This window comes from Gymnogyps californianus, chromosome 5, assembly GCF_018139145.2.
Source record: "Gymnogyps californianus isolate 813 chromosome 5, ASM1813914v2, whole genome shotgun sequence".
In the NCBI taxonomy this organism is placed as follows: Eukaryota; Metazoa; Chordata; class Aves; order Accipitriformes; family Cathartidae; genus Gymnogyps; species Gymnogyps californianus.
Window position 1 is genome coordinate 4,438,667 of NC_059475.1, and position 20,223 is coordinate 4,458,889.

Here is a 20,223-nt window from a genome sequence, read left to right on the forward strand (position 1 = left end):
AGTTACTCATAAAAACAACAACAGAAATTACCCTCTTCGAGTTAATACAAAGCAGCCTGCAGAGCTGGTGTATGTGAAAGCAGATGTGCTGAAAACTCCCAGCAACAACCAAAACTAGTTAACACGTGAGCTTCATGTGTACTGTGGGAACTTAAATTATGCAATCAGGGGGCAGTGCTAAGCGAGAGAGGTGGCAGACTGCAGTGATAGCGTGTCCAGGCTTTGCTTTTGGTTTTAAATAATCTAGTTAATGTGAGATATCTCAAAAAAAAAAAAAAAAAAGGGCAAACAAACCAACCCAAACCAGCAACAACAACAAAAAAACCCACATAGTACAGCTAATGTCTTCTGAAACTGCGTTATGTTAATGGAGACAGCCCGTTTTACATTGCGATGTTGAGGAAGAATAGTACTTTATAATGAGTAGAACACAAGTTCTGACTTTAATTTCCAGTTCTGCTACTTACTCACTATGTAACCCTGGATAAGTCATTTAAGATGACATCCACAGAAGGATCCAGCATGCAGGTCTCATCTGATTTCCATTTCCTAAAATGCTATCCTAATCCTGGAGACACCTACAACCCACAAATGCCTCATTTTTCTATCTGAAAGAGTCTCAGATGTAAAAACCTGGGGTTTGCACATTTAAAACTTTCCCAAAAGTCAGGGTGTCAGATAGGCAGGACCCAGCTCCCCTTGAAATGGGTCGCGGAGAGTGCTTCTGCCTTCCTTCTCTGAGCACTCCTCGCAGCCTAGATGGGGCAGGGTGGTGGGGCTGTGCTTCCTCTGTCCTCCCGAGTAGCTCCATGGGTTGGACACTCACCCAGCGTGTATTTCAAATATTTCAAGAGTAGGTTCATTGCTTCTATCTGCTTGCTGGGATCGCTCTTGTCCCTGCCACCCAGGCAGTGGTGTAGGGATTCGGTCTTCAGGCAATGGGTGAGGTCAGAATAAGGAGCTGAAGGAAGTGCCTCTGCTTGGGAAATAATGCAATACCTGGGGCTGTGATGAGGATGTGATTTAAATGCACCTTTCTCTTCCATGTCTCATCTTGGCTTTGTGAGTATTATTCTGAGGCACCCTCTCCTCCCTGTATATAATGTAAGAAGCCTAGGTGGTAACTCAAAGCCTTTGGCTGTCATTACAGGCTACCTGAAAATTAGGCGTTGTGGCACTATATGTCCTGGTGCTAGGACCCCCTTACGAGGCCGAAGGCATCTCTTGGTGCCTTGAGTTTCCATGCCGATAATCCTCTGCTGCCCAGGACAGTGCTCTGTGGGCAGAAAGAGGGATGTGTGCAGCTCTGAAATGTGTAATGCTTAGCAGGAATGAGGGATCGGGGGGGTTGTAACGGATCATGGCATCTGCAGAGCAGCGTGAGGAGGAACCTGTGCCACTGAAAGAAAGACTCCTAAAAGCAAAGTGCCAAGTGTTGCTATAATAGGGCTGGATTACTCACTGTGCTTATTCAAATTCCTGTTGATGCTGGCAGCGGGAGTTTTCCCGAATAGCAACGAACAATGAGTCATCTCCAGGTGTTTTTATTTGAAAGTGCCTTTTTTTTTTTTTTTTTTTTTTTTTAATTTCAAAAAGAAACCGGTACAAAACTCCCTCCGTGCAGCCCCTACAGCATCTCTCCTCCGCCGGAGCCGCCGGGGCGGCGCAGCCCCCGCCGACCCGTTTTGCAGCAGAGTTCCCTGCCCGCCGCAGGAGTTGAAGCCGCTCCTCCCCCTGCGGAGAGAGAAAGAGATTTTTAAATTTTGTTGTTGTTGTTGTTGTTGGGTTTTTTTTTTTTTTTGTTCCTGCTTCGAGCAGGCAGGACCAATCCGGGGGCAGCCCTGCCTGCACCGTGCCGCCGAGGCAGCAGCCGCCGCCTCCCGCCCGGGCTGGGTCCCCGTCCCCCCCCGCTGCCCGGGAGAGGCGCAGGATGCGCTGAGCAGCGCCGGGCGGGAACCCGCTCCACTGCGGGAGGGGAAAATGAGGTGGCGGCTGCTTTCCCTTCCGTCTGACAGCTGAATGATTTTTATTTTTTTTTTTTTTTCCTCCAGGTTTTCATGATCAGCACTGGGGGAGTCGGGAAATTTTGTGGCCACTGGCATATTTTTATTTAAAATTGCTGTCAGTGGACGTTTCTCCTTCTGCTCCGGCATCGTTGTCCTGTTCACAGCTATTAAGGCTTAAGAAGCTTGATTCTCTAAGGCTCGTATCCAAGGGCATCAGTCATTAACACACTGAGCTACATCTGCTTCTTGGCTAAGACTGAAGAAAGACATCTTAAGCTGGAAATCCTGCTTGCTCGCTCACTCGCTCGCTCTCTAGTGCATACAGAAGGGGAAGCATATGCAGCAGCAGGTTCCTTTTTTTTTTATTCCAAAAGGCTGCCTCACTTTGGAGATGCAGTGACAAGATAATGGAGTGAAAGTCTCCCATTTCCAGGGAAGAAAATTACAGGAGTCAGCCAGAGAAAGGAAGGAGCGAGTTAAATAACAGCAGAAATAGGAAGGAGGGCAGTGGTGAAGAACTGAAAATAAAATTAGAGGAAACAGGTGGAAGGCTGGCATAAAGCTGGGAGATATTTTAGGCTGAAAGTGGTGTGTTTGGTGTTTTTTCTTTCTTCTTTTTTTTTTTTGGTTGGTTTTATTGTTGGCTTTAAATTCTAAGCTGGTTTTGGAGATCCCGGCAGTAAACCAGCCTGCTTTAGTGTAGAGCAGCTTCCCCAACGTGTCCTTTTCTCTCTCCCTGCCTGCTGTCTCTGCTGTTGCTGCTGCTGACAGAAACGTGTTAGGAAAGCAGAAAGAGAAAATGCCAGCCATCCTGGTAGCCTCCAAAATGAAATCGGGACTACCTAAACCCGTCCACAGCGCTGCTCCAATCCTGCATGTCCCAACGGCCAGGACCATCCCACAGCCCTGTTACCTGAAGTTTGGGAACAAGGTGGAGGTGACGAAGCCATTGTATTCCAGCCAGATTCCTCTCAAATCTCCTAATGGACAAGAAAACGCAGGAGATGGACTCCCACCAAGGAAGAGTAGCTCGCTAGAAAATGGATTTGACACACAGGTTAGAAGGCACCAAATGTTGGGGAGCTGTATGCGAGAATTTATGTCTATATTGAATGTGTGCAGCAGGTTTTCTGAGGTAGATAGCAGTGGTGTGAAGAGTAGCAAGAGAAGGGGGGTGTGTGTGTGTGTAATAACATCTGTTTGCAGTGGTGGGATGTTTTATATTCTGCATAGTGGCATGTGTTACCAAGGGAAGATTCTGTAATTTTGTCAGCATGGTGGAGCTGATGGTGGGGTGATGAGGGATGGTGCTGTGTGTGCTGTTTGCCTGTGTTGCCTTCTCTGTTGCCTTTGCTTGAACTTGGGGGATTTAAGGAAGGGAGATGGTAGAGGTGTTGTTTATGGGGTGTGTTCTTTGTGTTCTTTCTGTAGGTGCTAATTGTAATGGCTGGGTTGTGTGCCTGGGATGGGGAAAGATTGCTGGTTGTCGTGAACGTGTTTTGTGTTTGGTCATGTACTGTACTGGAGTATTAGTCGTGTGAACGTTTTGTATTTGTAGTTGTGTGGGGAGTGAATGGGAGGCAGTGCTTGATGTTAAATTACAATACGCATGTCATTCTCAGTGCAGCTAAATTAAATAGATTATGTAGGAAATGAATACTCAAGTGGAATTGTCTGTTTTAATGCTATATGTGCATGACATCATAGATGCAGCACATTATCAATACACCTTTTTTAGATTTCCCTTTAATGTGTATCAGTTTTCTAACCTATTTTTATATATGCTGCTTCCTGTATAGGGAGGAGAAATGTACATTCTTCAGCTCATTTAATTTTTGTCAGCATAGTAACGTTTTCAGCATGGCTCGGGTTGCCTTGTACGCTGATGCCCCAGTGTGCTCAACAGCAGTGTAAGCAGATAGTACGTGTTAGCGTACTACGGTGTGAGCAAAGCAGATGGTCTGCTGCAGCGAGCAGAATTGATTAACGTTGTATAGAGATTGCTGTATAGCAGCGTGAGGTATTTTGGCAACAGCCGTATACATTACAAGCTGCTTCTACCATTACCTGAGCCCAGTAGAAGGTGATACCATTATACTGGGATAGGGAAATGATGACAGATACTTATCTGTTGGGTTTTTTTTTTCCCCTTCCTCAAAGAATAATGGGTCATCCCTACCATCTAGATTTTTAAATCTATGGCCTCGTAACCCTATTCTCTTAAGACAAATGTCACTACTGATTGGTCATGTTTGGCCCCGTGCCCTGAATTTTAGGATATGCTGCACTTTCGTTGCTGGTAGACAGGGTGACATATCGGGCTGCTGAGGCCAGACAAATATGACTGTAGCAGTTCCTGAGGGACTGAGAGCAGGAAAAGGAGACAGACAAGTATTGGTGGCAGGGTGGTGGCAGCAGACAGACCGACCTGTGCATCACATCTTGTTCTTAAGAGAGAAACAAGTACTCTTTTTCCCTTGTGCTAGAGTCCGTCCTTGTGATTATGAAACGTCAGCAAAATCTCATTATGTGCTTCTCTCTCTCTCAGACACGCCTTGGCTTCTGCATAGAAATTTACATTCCTGCAGAAGTGATTGTTATTCATAAATATTTTCTCATCTTATAGCAGGTTATAATCAGAGAGATCCTGCTAGTGGTAGCCGTTTGCAGCAGTAAGGGGAATGCTGTGGTGTTTTTAACCCTTATACAGATGTGGAACAAACCCCTTTTTTTTATACCCTGATGACGAAAGGGTCTTCATGCTAACTTGTTATATTTAAACAGGGAGTGATTTTGGCCAAAGGAATTTCAGATAATTTTGCGTTTTGAATAACTTCAGCAGCGGGAGAAATCCTAAGCTTTGTCATTGTCAGTAACCTCATCGGGGTAGCAGTCTTAGCAGATGACCAGCACCTTTTAAGGTGTGAACCAGTGAGGTTTGTTTTACTATCCATTATCTTGAATAAACACAGTCCTTTTTTGTTACTCTTATTGATCCAACTTTGATCCCTCTGCCCACGTAAGCATGCAGGTCTTTGCCATTCAAGGTAGTAATTTGAAATATCAGTCTATATCTAAATGGAGATTTTTCCAGATCAGTTGTATCAAGGGCACTGTTCTTTTCTTCTTCTACTGTCCCTCCCTCCCAAGGGAGGAGGAACAGGATGGATGGACAGCTGCCAGACGGTATGTCAGCAGCTGAAGCATTTTTATCTCGGAAAACCTTCAGCTACATTCAGGTATAGAAGTGCTTTCTGATAATAAGCCTAGTAAGGTTTAGTCTTAAACACTGCACTAGGACTAAATATCTCAAGAATCATAGACATGTTCTATGAGGGTGATCACTTGCTTCTCTGGATATTTTATCTTAAGCACCCATGTGGCCCTCACCGTTTTACTGTGCAGGCACCTGGCATCCCCTGTGAGGGAGGGAAGTTATATTCTTATCGTGGCATTTTGAGTTTAGATCCACAAGTTGGACCGATACTGAATGTTTTGGCACCTATCTTCTGTAGATCTCGGTCCCTGCATGGAGTTTGCAGCCCACGGGGAAGGACATAATACCCTCCTGTGTGGGTGGAGGGGGAATTAAAGAGAGATTGTGACACTTGGATCAAAAACCGAAGAGAATAAAAATGACCGAAATCTATTTAACTTGTGCTGTATCCCTTGCTGAGGCTGAACTTGGAATTTGCAGCCCCAAACTCTCTCTTGGAGTTAGAGGCATAAGCTATTTCTATCAAAACCCAAGGTGATATCAGGCCACTTTCAACACAAGTGGCAGAGAAGCATTGCTTTTGTACAACTCCTTAGCGGTCAGAGCATTCGCTCAGAGAGTGGGCTATCTGAGTTCAGTTTCTATTTCAACACGAGGGAATTCAAACTCCTATCGTATCTCTGAAGAGTCTCATAATCAACAAGCCACAGGATGTTCTGGGAGTATTTTAGGGAGTTGCTCTTAATCCTGTTGAAGTTGGTCCTCTTTGCACTACACAATACAAAATTCAGTTGCCTGTACGGAATAAGGACAGAGAGCAACTTGACCTCATGTTTAGGACATCTGCTTACAGGGAAAGAGATGATGGGAGGGATGATACAGATAGATGGGATACCTTTAACTATTTGTGCATATGAATTTTTCTCTCCCATCATGGTGTATGTAGACTTCCACTTTGAATTTCTCTATGCCTTTTCCCCTGCACTTAGTTTACTGATTATACTGGAGAAGAGGCTGTGTCTAGTGCATAGACCAGAACTCACAGTGTGAAGACACTAGACCACGGTCTGATGCTGTTTTAGCGTGTTTCAAGCTACTTGCGCGCCAGTGCTAGGTTCAGGAGCCTTTTTGGTGCCAGATGGTACCTATCTTGAGCCTGATTCTTCAGAGACCATGGGCACTGCAGGTAGTATTCAGTAAAGTACTCATTTTTAAAAAAACTGCTGAAAGTCAAGGTGTCCCACTTGAGAAATGTGGTATCAGTGAAAACTTCTCAATATTTTGATTTTTTTGTTGTTGTTCTTCTTCTTGATATGGTTTTACATGTGTAAGCTGGATTTTATAGTAGCTGGAAGTTCTGTGCCTTAAGGCCATATAAGGGCAATGTGTTATTTAAAATGCTGTGCAATTTATAAAAAGCATTCTTCAGAGTATTTCAGAGGCAGTTTCCAAAGAAAGGTCTGAGGGTTTTAGCATCAAGCCCATTGTAAATGCTAGTCGGAAATCTTAGGTCGATGAATCACGGCAGTATCATTCCTATTTTATTGTTACTGATCTACACAGTCCATTCATTTTTCCATATTAAATTCCCTGTGTTGTGCACAACAGTATCCTACTGTTGCACTGGTGCTTATTCTATTTTGAAAACACCGCCAATAAATTGTACCCATATTTAGAGAGCATTGTTTTGGAAATATTTAACTTTGTTACCAGAGAAACTTCCATCAAGTAGATAGCAAGATAGCGATCTCTCATATACAAACCAGTATTTGTTAGTTATTCTGAAAAAGTCGTATGTATTTGGCTACTAAATTTGCATTAGTTATTTAAGACAGAAGTCATTGCCAATTAGAAGTCCATGGGCATGGTAAAATTGTTCATGCAGGATGCAAGAAGGAAGATACCGTTCCAGGAATACAGTCTGTTTCCATGTTATTGTGAAAGCCACCGAAGGAGATCACGGATTTAATTACTGTGTTTATTGCTGCTATGTTGTATTCTCTAGCTTCTTGATTTTCATTCTCTGGAGAAACTAAAAAATAACTACTGTTTGTATCTGAAGTAACTGTAGCAGTCCTAAAAGCATCGGGACCTTACCAAGTCATTGGTCCGACCCTTCCGCTAAAACACTTCAAGCTCACAGGCATCTATTTAACCTGGTATTAAAGTATGTGTATTCAGCAATTACCTATAACTGTCCTTAATGTTTGGCAGGGAGGGGTGGGGTTGCAACTTGTTATTTCTTTGCAAACTTCTTTGCAATATTCGTTTGCTGAAAGTTAGGCAGTTAGCCTCTCCTGGTGGATGTGGAAGGCAGATGCTCACCAGGTGTTACCATGTTCTCCCTCACTTTTCTCTTTCTCTACACTAGGCAAACCTAATTCTTTTAACCTTTTCTCTCAGGATTTCTAGAACTCTTACAACTCTTCGTGCTATCTGCTGAACTCTTTTCAGTTTGCCTAGACCTTCTTTTAAGAATTCAGTTCAAAACTGGATAGATATCATTGTCTGCAATAAAACTACCTTGCTCAGCTAGATTTTTCTTCACATTGCTTTCCCAGTTTGTGAAAATCATGTTGATCTGGGCGTGTTCTAGATCTGGGGGCATTCTAGATCTCCCTGTTATCTAGTCTTACACTAGATTTTTCTTCTAGTGATTTAGTTCTTCTTTCCCAATTTGTGAAGATCACCTACGTCTGGAGTGTTCCAGATCTGGGCTGTGCTCCAAAAACATTTGCAATACTCATCGAGATTAGAAATGTCCCCGATTTTTTCTCATTAGCCATTCTGTAGTCCAAGTCAATGACAATGGTATGGAATGGAATTGGTAGAGAAACTCCATTACAGATCCCTGCAAAAAATATTGGATAGCCATCCCTAGGTTAATAGCACACTGCTGACAAATTTCAGGGAGTTTTTCAGTCCATTGTGCGCTGCCTTGAAGTACTCTAGCTGCTCACAAATTGATTACTTAATAGGTTGCTCCAGTATTTTTCCACGCTTCAAATTTAGGCTCACGTCAACTGTTTGATGAGCCACATGTGACTTGCAATCTGCTGGCTATTGGTTAGCCTTCTCTGCCTCACTACCCCTGTTCCCATGCCATTAGCAAGCCAAATGAAGCCATATAGTTCAGATATTAGTAATTACTTTTCTATATTTTAATTAACTTTATCAGAAGCTGTTTATACCTCCGTATCACTGTCTTGCTAATGTGAAGCTTCATAGAGAGGAAGATTAATAAAGCATATCGCAGAGAAATTATGCCTTCCTTTCTCACATGCGTTAGCCGTTTTTATGCTTGATATTGGCCTTCAGAGTTTTACTACAGAACCATCTTGCAGAAGGGATAGGAATGAAGCAAATCTTTGTCTGGACCCAATTTAAAGTCAGATGTACATCGACTGGTTTCAGTGCCATTATGTGAGCTGCCTCAGTGGTGTAAAATTCAGTCTCGCTACCAATGCTGAGCTAATTATAAAAGAAATGATGAGAAATGTGGTCAGTAATACTGATAACCATAAACGATAGGTTTTTGCAATGTTAGAAGAAACCAAACGAGGTCACGTTTAGGATGTGTACAAAGGAGAAATTTTACTGAAGAGCTGGGAAAATCTAAGAAAAACTATAGCCTCAGGCTATCAAAATATATAACCACAAGAATAATTTTAAATTAGTATTAATGAGCTTGCTTATATAGTTATGTACCTAAGTACAGTCCTACAAAAGAAACCTTGCTGTATCTTGCTTTCTGATAGATTGTTTGTTGGGTTTTTTTTGACACACTGTAGGTAATCTGAGGCTATTAAGTAGCCGAATTCTTCTTCTATTTATGATTACAATGGTTTTGATAATATGTTTATAGATACATACCGGTAAATGTTAAATTGTTAGGGGGTTGTTCCAAATGAAATGCTACCAGGTAGAAAACAAGAAAACAATTTGGAAGTTGTTTTATTGTCATTATTAACATGGCGTTTTCAGTGATCTGTCTTTTAATATAAAGAGCTACCCTTTTTTAATGCCCTGCATTTGAACAAAAGATGTAAGATTGCACTATGAACTCAGGAGGTTCTTTCATCATTGGGTTTTCATTTAGAATATGCAAAGGGTCACTTGGATTCAAAGTTCCATTCAGTTTTTAATTGTACTGGATAATGAGTGAAAATGGGTTTTGCTCTGATTTCAGTCTAATTGTGACAGCTCTTGACTAAAAGAGTGTTTGGTCATCGTGCAATGTTCGTTCCTAAGGTCAGTACCTTTACTGTCGAATTGCCCAAGATGGGATTTCCAAAGACATTTATTGTTGAGCTAATAATGCTGCTGTTGAAGTCACGGTCCATGGTAGCGTTTTTGAAACACTCATTTAATATGACCTTTTTTCCTGCTTCTGGTTTGTTAATTTATTTATTTATGCTATTTCTCTGATCTGTGCTAATAGGTTATATCTAAGGGGCTTCCAAATTTTAATATACTTAACCTAAGAGCACTCCTTAGAGGTAGGGATATTGTTCTTATTCTATAAATGAATGGCTAAGGCACAAAGAAACTTACCCAAGGTCATAAAGTCTGCAGTGCTATAGAAAATTACTAGCTAGTCCCCTGACTATTAGATTATCTTTCTCCTTTGCTGCTACTTGTTAATCAGTTCAAAATGCTTATGCATATGGCGTCCATGTGTTCTCCCTCTGTCCTTGAAACTGTTAGTTTACTCCACAAAATTGTATTTTTTAAGTGAATACTCTCACTTTCTTTGTCCCTGTTTTAGCAAGTAATTTTTATCGCCTTCTGCTCTGACACTTGATGTACGGCAGCACCCAAGCAGGACACTTAGGTCCAGCTGTCCTCTAACCAGAAGTGGTTTTGGTGGTTTTTTTGTTTGTGGTTTTTCTCTTTTTTTGCTCTCTCTCTCTCCCTGCCTGCCTTTGCCTCCCTGGCTGCACTGGTGAATTTCTTTGACAGCTTTTACAGTTTTGCATCTTACTTTTCCTAGATTGTTTGTCCATTGTGTGTTCCACAGAGCTTCTCTTTCTTGATGTATGTGTTATATTTCAGCTCTGTTAGACACTCAGTCTCTGCTGGAAGCTTGTTTGAACTGAAATTGGCTTCAGCAGAGAAGGATTAAGTCTTTCTACCTATCCAACTGCTAGCTGATATATCTATTTTGTTAACGTTCAAATATGAATAAAGTAATTCTAGTTTGAAAAGCAAGTGTAACGTGAGGAAATCGAAAGACAAAAGTATCTGTGTGTATCATAGACCTAGCACAGGCGCCACTTGAGCTGAAGTGTTCTTAGTGGCTGAAAACCATGCTGGCATGCTTTATGGACCTCATCTCCAGTCTTCTGCAAAACACTCTCATCAAAAATCAGGTGGTATGAAATATGAAACCTATCCTAAAGGAGTCTCCTGGAGATGCAGAGAGGTACAAGGATATTAGTAGAGGAGAACAACAGATACTGCTTTTTAAACTCCTGGCACTAAACTTGAGCTTTACTTCTCAAAAAGAGAAAAAGAAAAAAAAAATCAAATTGTAGAGAAGGGGTCTGGTAAACAAAACATGAACCTTTCCCAAGTTTCAAGTATCTGAGAAGTACCAAAAAGAAAGAAAATTATAAGACCAACACCACCTGTGCTCTTTTTTCCTAGCCAGAGGGTATATTGAGATAGGAAGGGTGGATTCAGTTCTTGGTTTTGGAAATTCAGGGCTGGTTTTGGCTATTTTTGATTTCCTTTGAAGAGTCCTTTGAGAAACATTGTCTATTCTGTAATTTCAGTTTCCAGATTATCTCACCACTAGATTTAAATCTCTGTTTAATTTGTAGAGTATTTTAATGCTTTTAGCCTACAAGTCCCTTTTTCCTACCAAAGTGGAAGAAATGAAGGAGGGATTTAAATCAATAGTTATTTTGTTTGAACTCCACAAACTTGCAACACAGAATAAATATTATAAGTGCTGTTTAAGAAGATACAGTTTTGAATAAAGTGATAGCTGGGCCTTTAATGGAACGATGTGTGTTCTGTTCTTCCATTTTTTTCCCATTTGCTTTCTGCTTATTTAAGCTTTGGGGCTAAACTTTCTACTTTTATTCTGGTATAAATCAAGTGATGCTCTTAAAATTTAACCCATTAATTTATTTTTTCCTTGCAGCAAACTGTGGAATCTCATTCTCCTGAGAAGTTCACCTGGCTAAAAATACTCTGCTTGAATATTATTTTTAGAAACATCTATATTTGAAGTATATAAATGGTCAGATTTTATGTGTATTATTAGACATGAACTGTTGGTACATTTTGTAACAGGAAGCTGCTGGTTTTCCATTCACCAAGAACTGGAATTCAGTCAAACACTTGGCACTTACTCATATGCCTCTAATTTTATCTGTAAATTGTTTTTTCTGAAATAGTTTGTGGAAACAGTCTCAGTTTCTTCAGTTTTGCAAAGCATAGGCATGGAAATAACTGCTAAAACATAAAACAAATAAACCATTTATTAAAATAAATAATTGAGAAAACAGGTCACTTCTTATTTTAAAACAGGCTGAGATCTGAAGTTTTACTGATTCCACCTTTTTTTCCTCTTGAAAGTATTTTTAGGTGTGTTATCCTTGGATTATTTTTCATTCTACTTTTGGGTTGTTTTAGAATTGGAAGCAACGTGTGGGAAAACAATACATGAAAGGAAAAAATATCTAACTTCTGGATTTCAAAATACACTTTTACCAGGTCTTTTTCCCCTATGCGTGTTCAGTTTTGGACTGTAATATCATCATATCGTGACAATGTCTTGTTTACTCCCATGGCCTCTTAAATTTTACCCTGTGTCCGTCCCTTGTCTTGAATGTTTCCTTAAGTCCTCTTCCTATTCTCAACTTGTGTGGGTTTTTTCTCTACAGCTATGGCTAGAAGTTGCCATATCCTCTCTTTCGTAGTTGGAAAGAGTCCCTAAATCTCCTTATTTTACCTGTCCTCTCACTAATATTGGTCCATTTCTTCTGTCTTGTCCTTTACGTAATGACCACCATGGTATAATCCAAAACTCTGTAGTGGTGAGTTCATGTTTACAGTGTAGACTTCAGAATTGCTTGTAGGTAGCAGACATTAGTAAGGCTGTATTGGAGGAACTAGCAGCTGTAAAGACAGTCTGTGAGCTACTTTCCAATAGTAGTTGTTGAGGCTTTATTTTATACAAGCAAGAAGGAAAACATATGGACTGTAAAGACCAAGGAACTAGGGATTGGCAGATATCGGTTTGGTAGCAATAGTAAGTGCTATGCTTGACAAGAAAACATGGTCAGGTCTGAGAAACGTGAATTCTTGGGCAGTAAGTTGATGGATTCATCAGTGTTTTCTTTGAAAGTGGAAGTCTGCCTATTTATAAGAGTTCTAAATACTATTAGTCCTTCCTTCAAGCTCTGGGAGCTCACAGGAGTGGAGGCCGAGGTACTCAATGTGCTGTTCCTCCCATGTGTTGGGTGGGGGAAGGATGGGTTCTTAGACATGATGGTCCCAGAGGCGTAGAGGACTAGGCTGTAAAGCCTTCTTGGAGAAACCCAGAGATGTTTGTCTCACCTGCCTGATAACAAAGTTACCTAGTTATACACATCCAGGCTTTCTCATTAAATATATAAACGAAACCCAAGCAAAAACCCCCCAAAACCCAAAACAACCCTTGACAGGCTGACTTACTATACAGCTGCAGAAGTAGCTGTTCTCAGTGCTGTGGTATCTTGTTGATTTGGTTATGCTTTCTCCAAACGGAAGGACTCAACTAACTTCCTCGATCATTTCCATGTTCCTCCTCGTCTCCGTAATAACGCTGTAGAAGCTGACAAGGCCTTTTTGCTAATAGGCAACTACATTTTTCAGAGTTGTATAGGAAGAAAATCTTCTAGGATGGCTGTCTGAGGACATCGATGCTTTGCTCTTGGGAGAGTAGAAGAGGCGTACGACAGGCTGGAATTGTAATTTTATGTATTTTATGTCTGTCGTGGAGCTCTTTAGAGGCTGTTGTTCAAGCTAAGGGGATTTTGAGTGTGGTGGTCTCATTGCCACAACGTGCGAGGATCTGTAATATTTGCTGGCGTCTCAGCCTCCTTGTAAGCCATTTGATGGATCTGCCACTTGGACAACGGAGAGACAATCTCAGTTGTGAAGACTGTTGTAGTAATACCTTTTTGTTTCACGTGATGAGGTGAATCCTCCCTGATAGGATCACTTATCTTTTATTGAAAGTGCTGACCAGAAATTATTTTTATATTGTATTTTTCTGCCATCTATTAATTCTATATACTTGCCCATTGGTAGAACAAAATTAATACCCTAGTGGGATTTCATGTTGCTGATCTAGCTTATGTGACATTTTATGGTGAACATGGATACTGAGACTTCATTACACTTGTATATCTTGAAACAAATATTTAGAAGCGGATTCCTTTTTCTTTAGCCATGTCCACTTGAGCCATGTCCACAGTTAGAAACTACAGGTAACTTCAGTACCAATAAGCTAAATACTGGTTTTGTACAAGTATTTTTAAAAGACTGTACAGCTATCTTTCCACATCATATCTATTTTGGCTGTTCCTCAGATTATGACATTAATTACCAGGAAGTAATTTCTAATCAACTTGTACAAGGGGTCTAGAAATTTTGCTTCCTCTGGCAGGTAGACAACTATCAGGCAAAGTATTGTAAGATCAAGCAGAATCAAAGATTCATGTCGTGTCTTTTGGAGTCAGAAATCCTCCTTAAGCCAATGTAGCATGATGAAAAATTATGTTTTCTTAGAGAAATTTAATCTGAGAACAGTATCTGTATGTGTGTGTCAGATGTTAAGGACCTGGAACAGATGTAGAGGACACATTTGCATCCACAAAGATCAGTGCGCAGCTTTGATTATAGTTGGTGGAGACAACAATTAATGGATTGGTCTGGTAAGACAAATTTGATTCAGTTATAAATTATTCTTCATTTCAAAGACTCTTACGGATATTTAAGTCTTCAAAACTAATTTTAAAAATGTCATGTGTGTTTCAAGATCAAATGTGCATTGGCCATTTGAAGCAATAGCTTAGAAATGGGTTTCTCTTTTCTTGCTCAAGAACCATGGGTCAGTCTGCTTCTCAGGACGGCCATCCATATTCCAGACTTGTCTGTGGCTTAACTGGGACAGATTATTTTGGGAAGGAGTATTTTCAGCATTGCTACATCTTACTCCTCCGGGATGGGCTCTGGAGCACACAGGGGTCTGATCCTGCAGGGTACTGTGCCAAATAAGCACTGCCAAGGAAAGCTGGCAAAAAGGTGCCTGTCCTCTAGCGTGGAGCTGGAAAGAGGAGGCAGCAGCATCCTATTTATCCCTACACAACCTCGCCAGGGGAATTCTAATGAATTTGCTTTAATTTACAAAACAAAACCACTTTCTGCTTTTCAAGAGGGAAGAGCAGCGGTTGCCTAGGATCCTGTTTCCAAGCAGTCAGATACAAACTTCCCTCGCTGCAGCAATGAAGATTTTCCTTTCAGTTGCCTGGGAGGGGTAGCCTTTCGGCCTTTTACCTGGTAGGGTTTGGACCACGTGGAGTGATTTGTGGTGCCTATGCAGTATTGTGCAGTGGGATGTAATGCCTGTGGGTCATACCCACTGGTGGTTTGGGTTGGTTTGTCAGGTTGGATAGCAAGGCAGCTGTACCTTCTTTTTAACACAAGGACCAATTCCAGCTTCCCCTTGTTGAGCAGGTTACTTGCTGCAGTAGGGACTTGAAAAAGGAGAAAAAAAGAAAGAAGAAAAAAAAAGCAAAAAAAGGCATATGAAAGAACCTGAAATCAAAAAACCAGTCTACAAAGCTCCTAGACTACTTAATAGCAGATCTTTCACTCTCCTATCGCAGTTTCAGATTTGTGCTGAAACTTAATCTCCTGGCCACAACAATGTGAACTAGATAAGATTTAGTCCTCTTTATTGCCTCCTGAGCTCTCTGAGATTCAGCAGAAAAGGGGTTTGCATTGAACAAACACAAATTTTTATCTATTATCTTCACAGTCTGAGAAACGTCCGTTGGTGTGAGACATTATGGTGGGGACTGATGGCACCCTTGGCTCCCTGTAGGCTGCTGTATCAGCATTTCTGAGCCGATTGCCCGTCAGATCCACTCAGTGTTTATTATGCAGCATTAAGCAAAGAGAGATTTGAAATTTCAGTGTTCCACTGGCAAATCATTTAATTTTAGATAATGTTGCAGTGGTTCTTAGCAGCTTATATAAATGGATTTTCAACAAATAAAAGCCTCGGGCTTTCCATACGTGTGTGTATATTTTGGTTATGGGAACAATACCTGTGGTGGAAAGAGTCTCTTGTAAACCATCTTGTGCATAGCTGCAGCATCACTCAGTGCCGTTACCCTCCCTCCTCCTTTCTTCTCTGACAGCAGCTGAAATCACAGGGCTTGGTTTGGCCAGTACTTTGCATCATTTATAGCAATGCTGTTAAATGCTGGGCTGAAATGGATGGTAGCTCAGCTAATTTGCATGATTTAAAATGCCAGCTCGGTTTAATGTAGAGCAGCTGGTATATACTTAACTCCTTCAGGAGAAAACTTAATACCAGCAGATCGCATTATCCGGGGCTACACTACATTTATTTATTTATTTATTTATTCCATCTCTTTGCTGCTTCCCAGAACGTTTGTAGAGCTCTTTTAAGGGTCGCTGGGGAAGGGCTTTGCTCTCTGTTGATATTTCTGTATCTCGCAGAGTTCACAAAGGAAGTAATTGGTCCTGCCGTGTGACAAATACTTGTTGCAACTTCCTGAGCATCCACTTACACTGACCTTATCAGATAGGACTCTAAATCAAGATGTGACATGATGAAGGATGGCGAGATTAGTTGAAAGAGGGACAGGTGTAGAGGCCTGGATTACATGGATTACTGCATACTCAATTTCTTAGGGTTAAATTTCAAGGTTGAAAATGGCTAATTCCGCAATTATGGAATTAGGACGTGCCATGCCATTCCTCTGGGTGCTGTGCCGGCAGCCAGAGTCACCTTGTGAGGGAAGGAAGAATTGGAGGATCAAAGAATTCCTTCGCTCCCCTGAAATAATTAGCGGAGCCTCAGTGAGAGGATGGAGGGAGCATAATCTTTTAATACCAACCCTTCTCAAAATTGACCTTGTCACAGGCAGATTCAGCTTCTCGCAGAGGAACAGATGTGTGATAGAGTCACTCTTACTGCGTCAGAAATGCTGGCACAGTATTTCATCCTCTGCCAAAATTCTCTTGCCTTTCGATGGGCTATGGGCCTCTCGTGCCAAAGAGCTCTGAATGTGCCTTTGGATGAACTGTGAGATATTGTGCGATGAAGATGGACTTTACAAAGTCAGGGCTTCCTTAAGGCACTTACGATGGAGCTTTCTCTTCCTCTGGAAATTTTTTATTCTCTCAAGTCATGACTTGAGCTGAGTTTTCTCATGGAACAGCAGTTTCAAATGGTCAGTTCTGAAGACCTTTATTAGTTTCAAGCCCAAGTCATTAAGCTAGGGACAAAACATATCTGTTAGGTTCTTTTGACATGTGTAAATCCTTCAATATTGCATCTGAAGTTTAAGCATTTCTATTACCCTTTATAAACCTTTGTGTTAGAAGATACCATGTAGTTATTCAATTGACATCAGAGCTGTATTTGGTGTATAGGACATGAAAGTCACGTCGGTACAACAGAAAGGACAAGTCTTCCCTAATGAAAACTCATTATTGTCTTTTTTGTTGTGAAAGGGAAACCACTAAGAAGATGATGCCCTATAATCTTCTTACATGAATGTAGACAAGATAAATTGCCCTCAGTGATGAAATAATTCGTTATTTCATCTCGTGTTGTCCATGTGTAAGATCATTAGCATGCCTGCATGCTGTGGAAGATTATAGCCCTGTATTACATAGTCAAATTATTTATGTTGTAGTGTATGTATACCATAACCCAGTTGAACATTGGAATATTTTTATGTATAATATGCAAATAATTTCAGCCATTTGAGGAAAAGGCTTGCTAATGGTTACTCTTAAAGGCAGTAAATCTAGTTAAGCAACATGTATCCATCCTTTAAATAGACAGAAACCATTTTGTGAGACAGTTTTGAAGGTTCCATTATAGCTGAGGTAGAATGGTGTGGTTTAGTAATTGGTTGTCAGGCACCAGGTCAAAACTTGCAACAAATGATGCTATTTTTGTTTATCAAGTCTGACTCTAGGCTTCTGGAACGGGAGCAAATTAGCCAACTTTTCATTTACGCTGTGTGTGAGAGCTGACTGCGAGTTAGTAAATCCTCATCAACCATGTCACTTGGGTGTTTTAAGTATTGTTTGTTTTCTTTTTATAACTAAGGGCTAAGTTTATTTCTTTAAATGCTTTTCCATTGGTTAAACAAACTTTTCAGGGATCCCGGCTTGACCTCTAATGCTTATTATTTCATTCTTTGCTATTTTCCACCACAGATGTTTTTAACGTGCTGTTTTTAGGACTTTTCCAACTGGTCAAAAGGTTAGGAAAGCCAGTTCCACCAGACTGGACATGCTGTGAAAAAGCTTGAAAGAACGATAAGACTGGTTTTTATGGCACCTTCATTTTGAGCTGTGCCTTTCTGCCAGGAAGGGTTTCAGTCCTTAAAGGGCAGGGAGGATGCAGCGGTGAGTGTGTGAGCCCTGAAGACCCACAGGCCATCAGCGTAGCTTCAGACGAGTTACGTCATTACTGCCTGCTGCAGTTTGTCAGCAGCAACTCCCTTATCTCACAGGTATTCTGCAGAGATAAATCTATTCTAATTCCAAGCAGCTCAGGTAAAGTGATACCTGGAGCCATGAAATTACCTTAAATAGCTAACTGTCTGACTCTTAAGCCTTCATGCTTCAGTGTGATCTGCTTTTTCCTTATTGATTTTTTTTTCTTAAGGTAATACTTGAATCAAAGCAAGAGATACTTGATGTAAAATCCTTTCCATTAACGATTTATGGATTTTAATAAAACTTGTGAAGATAGAAGGCACATCATTATCTCTTTGTTAGGAGAAGGTTCCCAACTATAAACAGATATCATTACTTTTACGTTCTGAGGAGAGCTGCATACGCTATTTCAAAGTATAATGAGGAGTTTGTGGACTGTGGGTTACCATCTGCACTCCACTTCGATGCCATCTGCCCGCAAGGAGAAAATCACCAGCGGAGAAAATAGTAGGATGTCCTGCAATTACGAAGCCACATAACCACCAGTTACACGTGAAGACCTTGTGAGACTTGTAATGAAACCCAAGCCTTTGATAGTACTGCTCTGAAAAGGGAAAGAGGAGCGTAAAAAAGGCCGTTGAGATTTTGGAGGACTGAAAAAGGGGATTTTAAGCCCCATGAATGGCATGATTGACCGTGTTAGTAGAAGCAAGGAATCTGCAGAGTGTTAATTCATACCATGTAACACAGTCAACTGAGAACTATCTGTGAAGGCTGAAATTATGCTAATTTATGCAGTTTACATTGTTACTGCAGGGTAAAAATAGCTTATTTTCTAGAGAACTAGAGCTACCGTATTGCTGTGTGCAGCACATTGACTTTGTGTTTAGCTTTGCAAATTTTACCGGTTTGAACACAGAGCGAAACCCTACTTATGTGGAGGTCCGGCCGGTTATACCGCATTGCATCGCTTCCGTTCAAGAGACTGAAAGGAAAATGTTAGTCCTCTGGCTTAGAAATGGCACGGAAGTATTAGTGAATGCTGCAAATAGCTGCAGTGTTAGGCCTGAGGCTGAATGCCCAGAAGAATAGTTCAGATTAAAGTGTGTTTTGGGTTTCTTGATATCTGGTTTTGTTTTGCAGAGCTTGACGCCTTTAGCTCAGATGTGTGGTGCTTTGGAGTACCTTCAGGAGGTATTGGACTCGCCTTCTGCCACTCTACACATCATTGTTTTCAGTGCTTATGGGATGTAAGGAACAAAAAGAGGGGGGGAAACCCTCCATGTATTAGTTTTGATTAAAACCAATTTTCAAGTTGTCATATTTGAACTGTATTTCCAATGAGCGTGGGTGAAAGTGTGAAATAACAAGCATATCGCAGCTGGAGTGAGTGGGTAATTTCATATTCTAATTTCTTATTTTAAATTCTGAAGGAGCTAGTATGTATCTTGCAGTTAAAGTCGTAATTTAGCTTTATGAATAAAATTGCAGACAATACTGGAACTGGTTTTAAAGACCAAAGCAACTTGGGACAAAAAGTCCTGGTGTGTAACTTGCATTTGAGCAGCTGTTCCTCTGACAAGAAGATGGCAATGGGTTTTGCCTACCAGAAGAGAAATCCTTTACATCCTAAGGATGAATGCGCTGAGTTTTAGAAGTCTACAGTGATGGGTGGAAGCCAAGAAAATATAATTCCCTTTCCTCCTTTTCTTCCACCACCTTCTGTTGTCTTCAGTCACATTTCCTTTCCCAGTCTTGGGATGAGACTTTTGATAAAGTGTTAATGCTTCAACCCCTCCCCTAGTTAGTGGACATGCCGTAACATTTCACAGCTGGCTGCTTCTCTTTCCCTCCCAGTCACCTAACTCAGCTCTTCCTGATTGAGCTGGGTGGGACTGGCTGCTGTTGCTGATCAGCCTGAAGAAGCTGCACAAGGGAGCTGGGTGCCTCCCTTCTGCTTCCCAGTGCATCTCCACAGCAGGGAAAGACAATGTCGAGCATGGGCTTGTGCTGGAAGAAGTGGGAGGCTTCGGGTAGGCGTTCCTTCCAGAGGGGGACCAAGGTCTGATTTCTGGATCGTTGCGCTGTATAGAACTGGCAGGGCTTTATCGTTTATCATGTGCATCTAAATTGCTTAATATCTTGTAGGTGAAACAACACATGGGAGAGAGATTGTCTATGTCAGATAGCTGGTTTAAAATAATCAGTTGTTCGTGTTTTGATAAAACCCTTTCTCTAACTCAGCTCAGGAAGGACTGATAACCCCTAATGGAGGTTCGTGCCATCTCT

The 20,223-nt window shown here is 41.2% G+C and overlaps 1 protein-coding gene across 3 annotated transcripts in view; it reads left to right on the forward strand.

Annotated features, from left to right (window-relative positions):
* The first annotated feature begins 2,621 nt into the window (after positions 1-2,621).
* The window catches only part of NAV2 (neuron navigator 2), a 234,526-nt gene continuing 216,924 nt past the window's right edge, over positions 2,622-20,223 (forward strand). For all 3 annotated transcript variants that reach the window (XM_050897832.1, XM_050897833.1, XM_050897831.1), the window contains exon 1: positions 2,622-3,063. In XM_050897832.1, the coding sequence (XP_050753789.1) occupies positions 2,806-3,063 (258 nt within the window). In that variant the 5' untranslated portion in view covers positions 2,622-2,805. The remainder of the gene's footprint in view (positions 3,064-20,223) is intronic.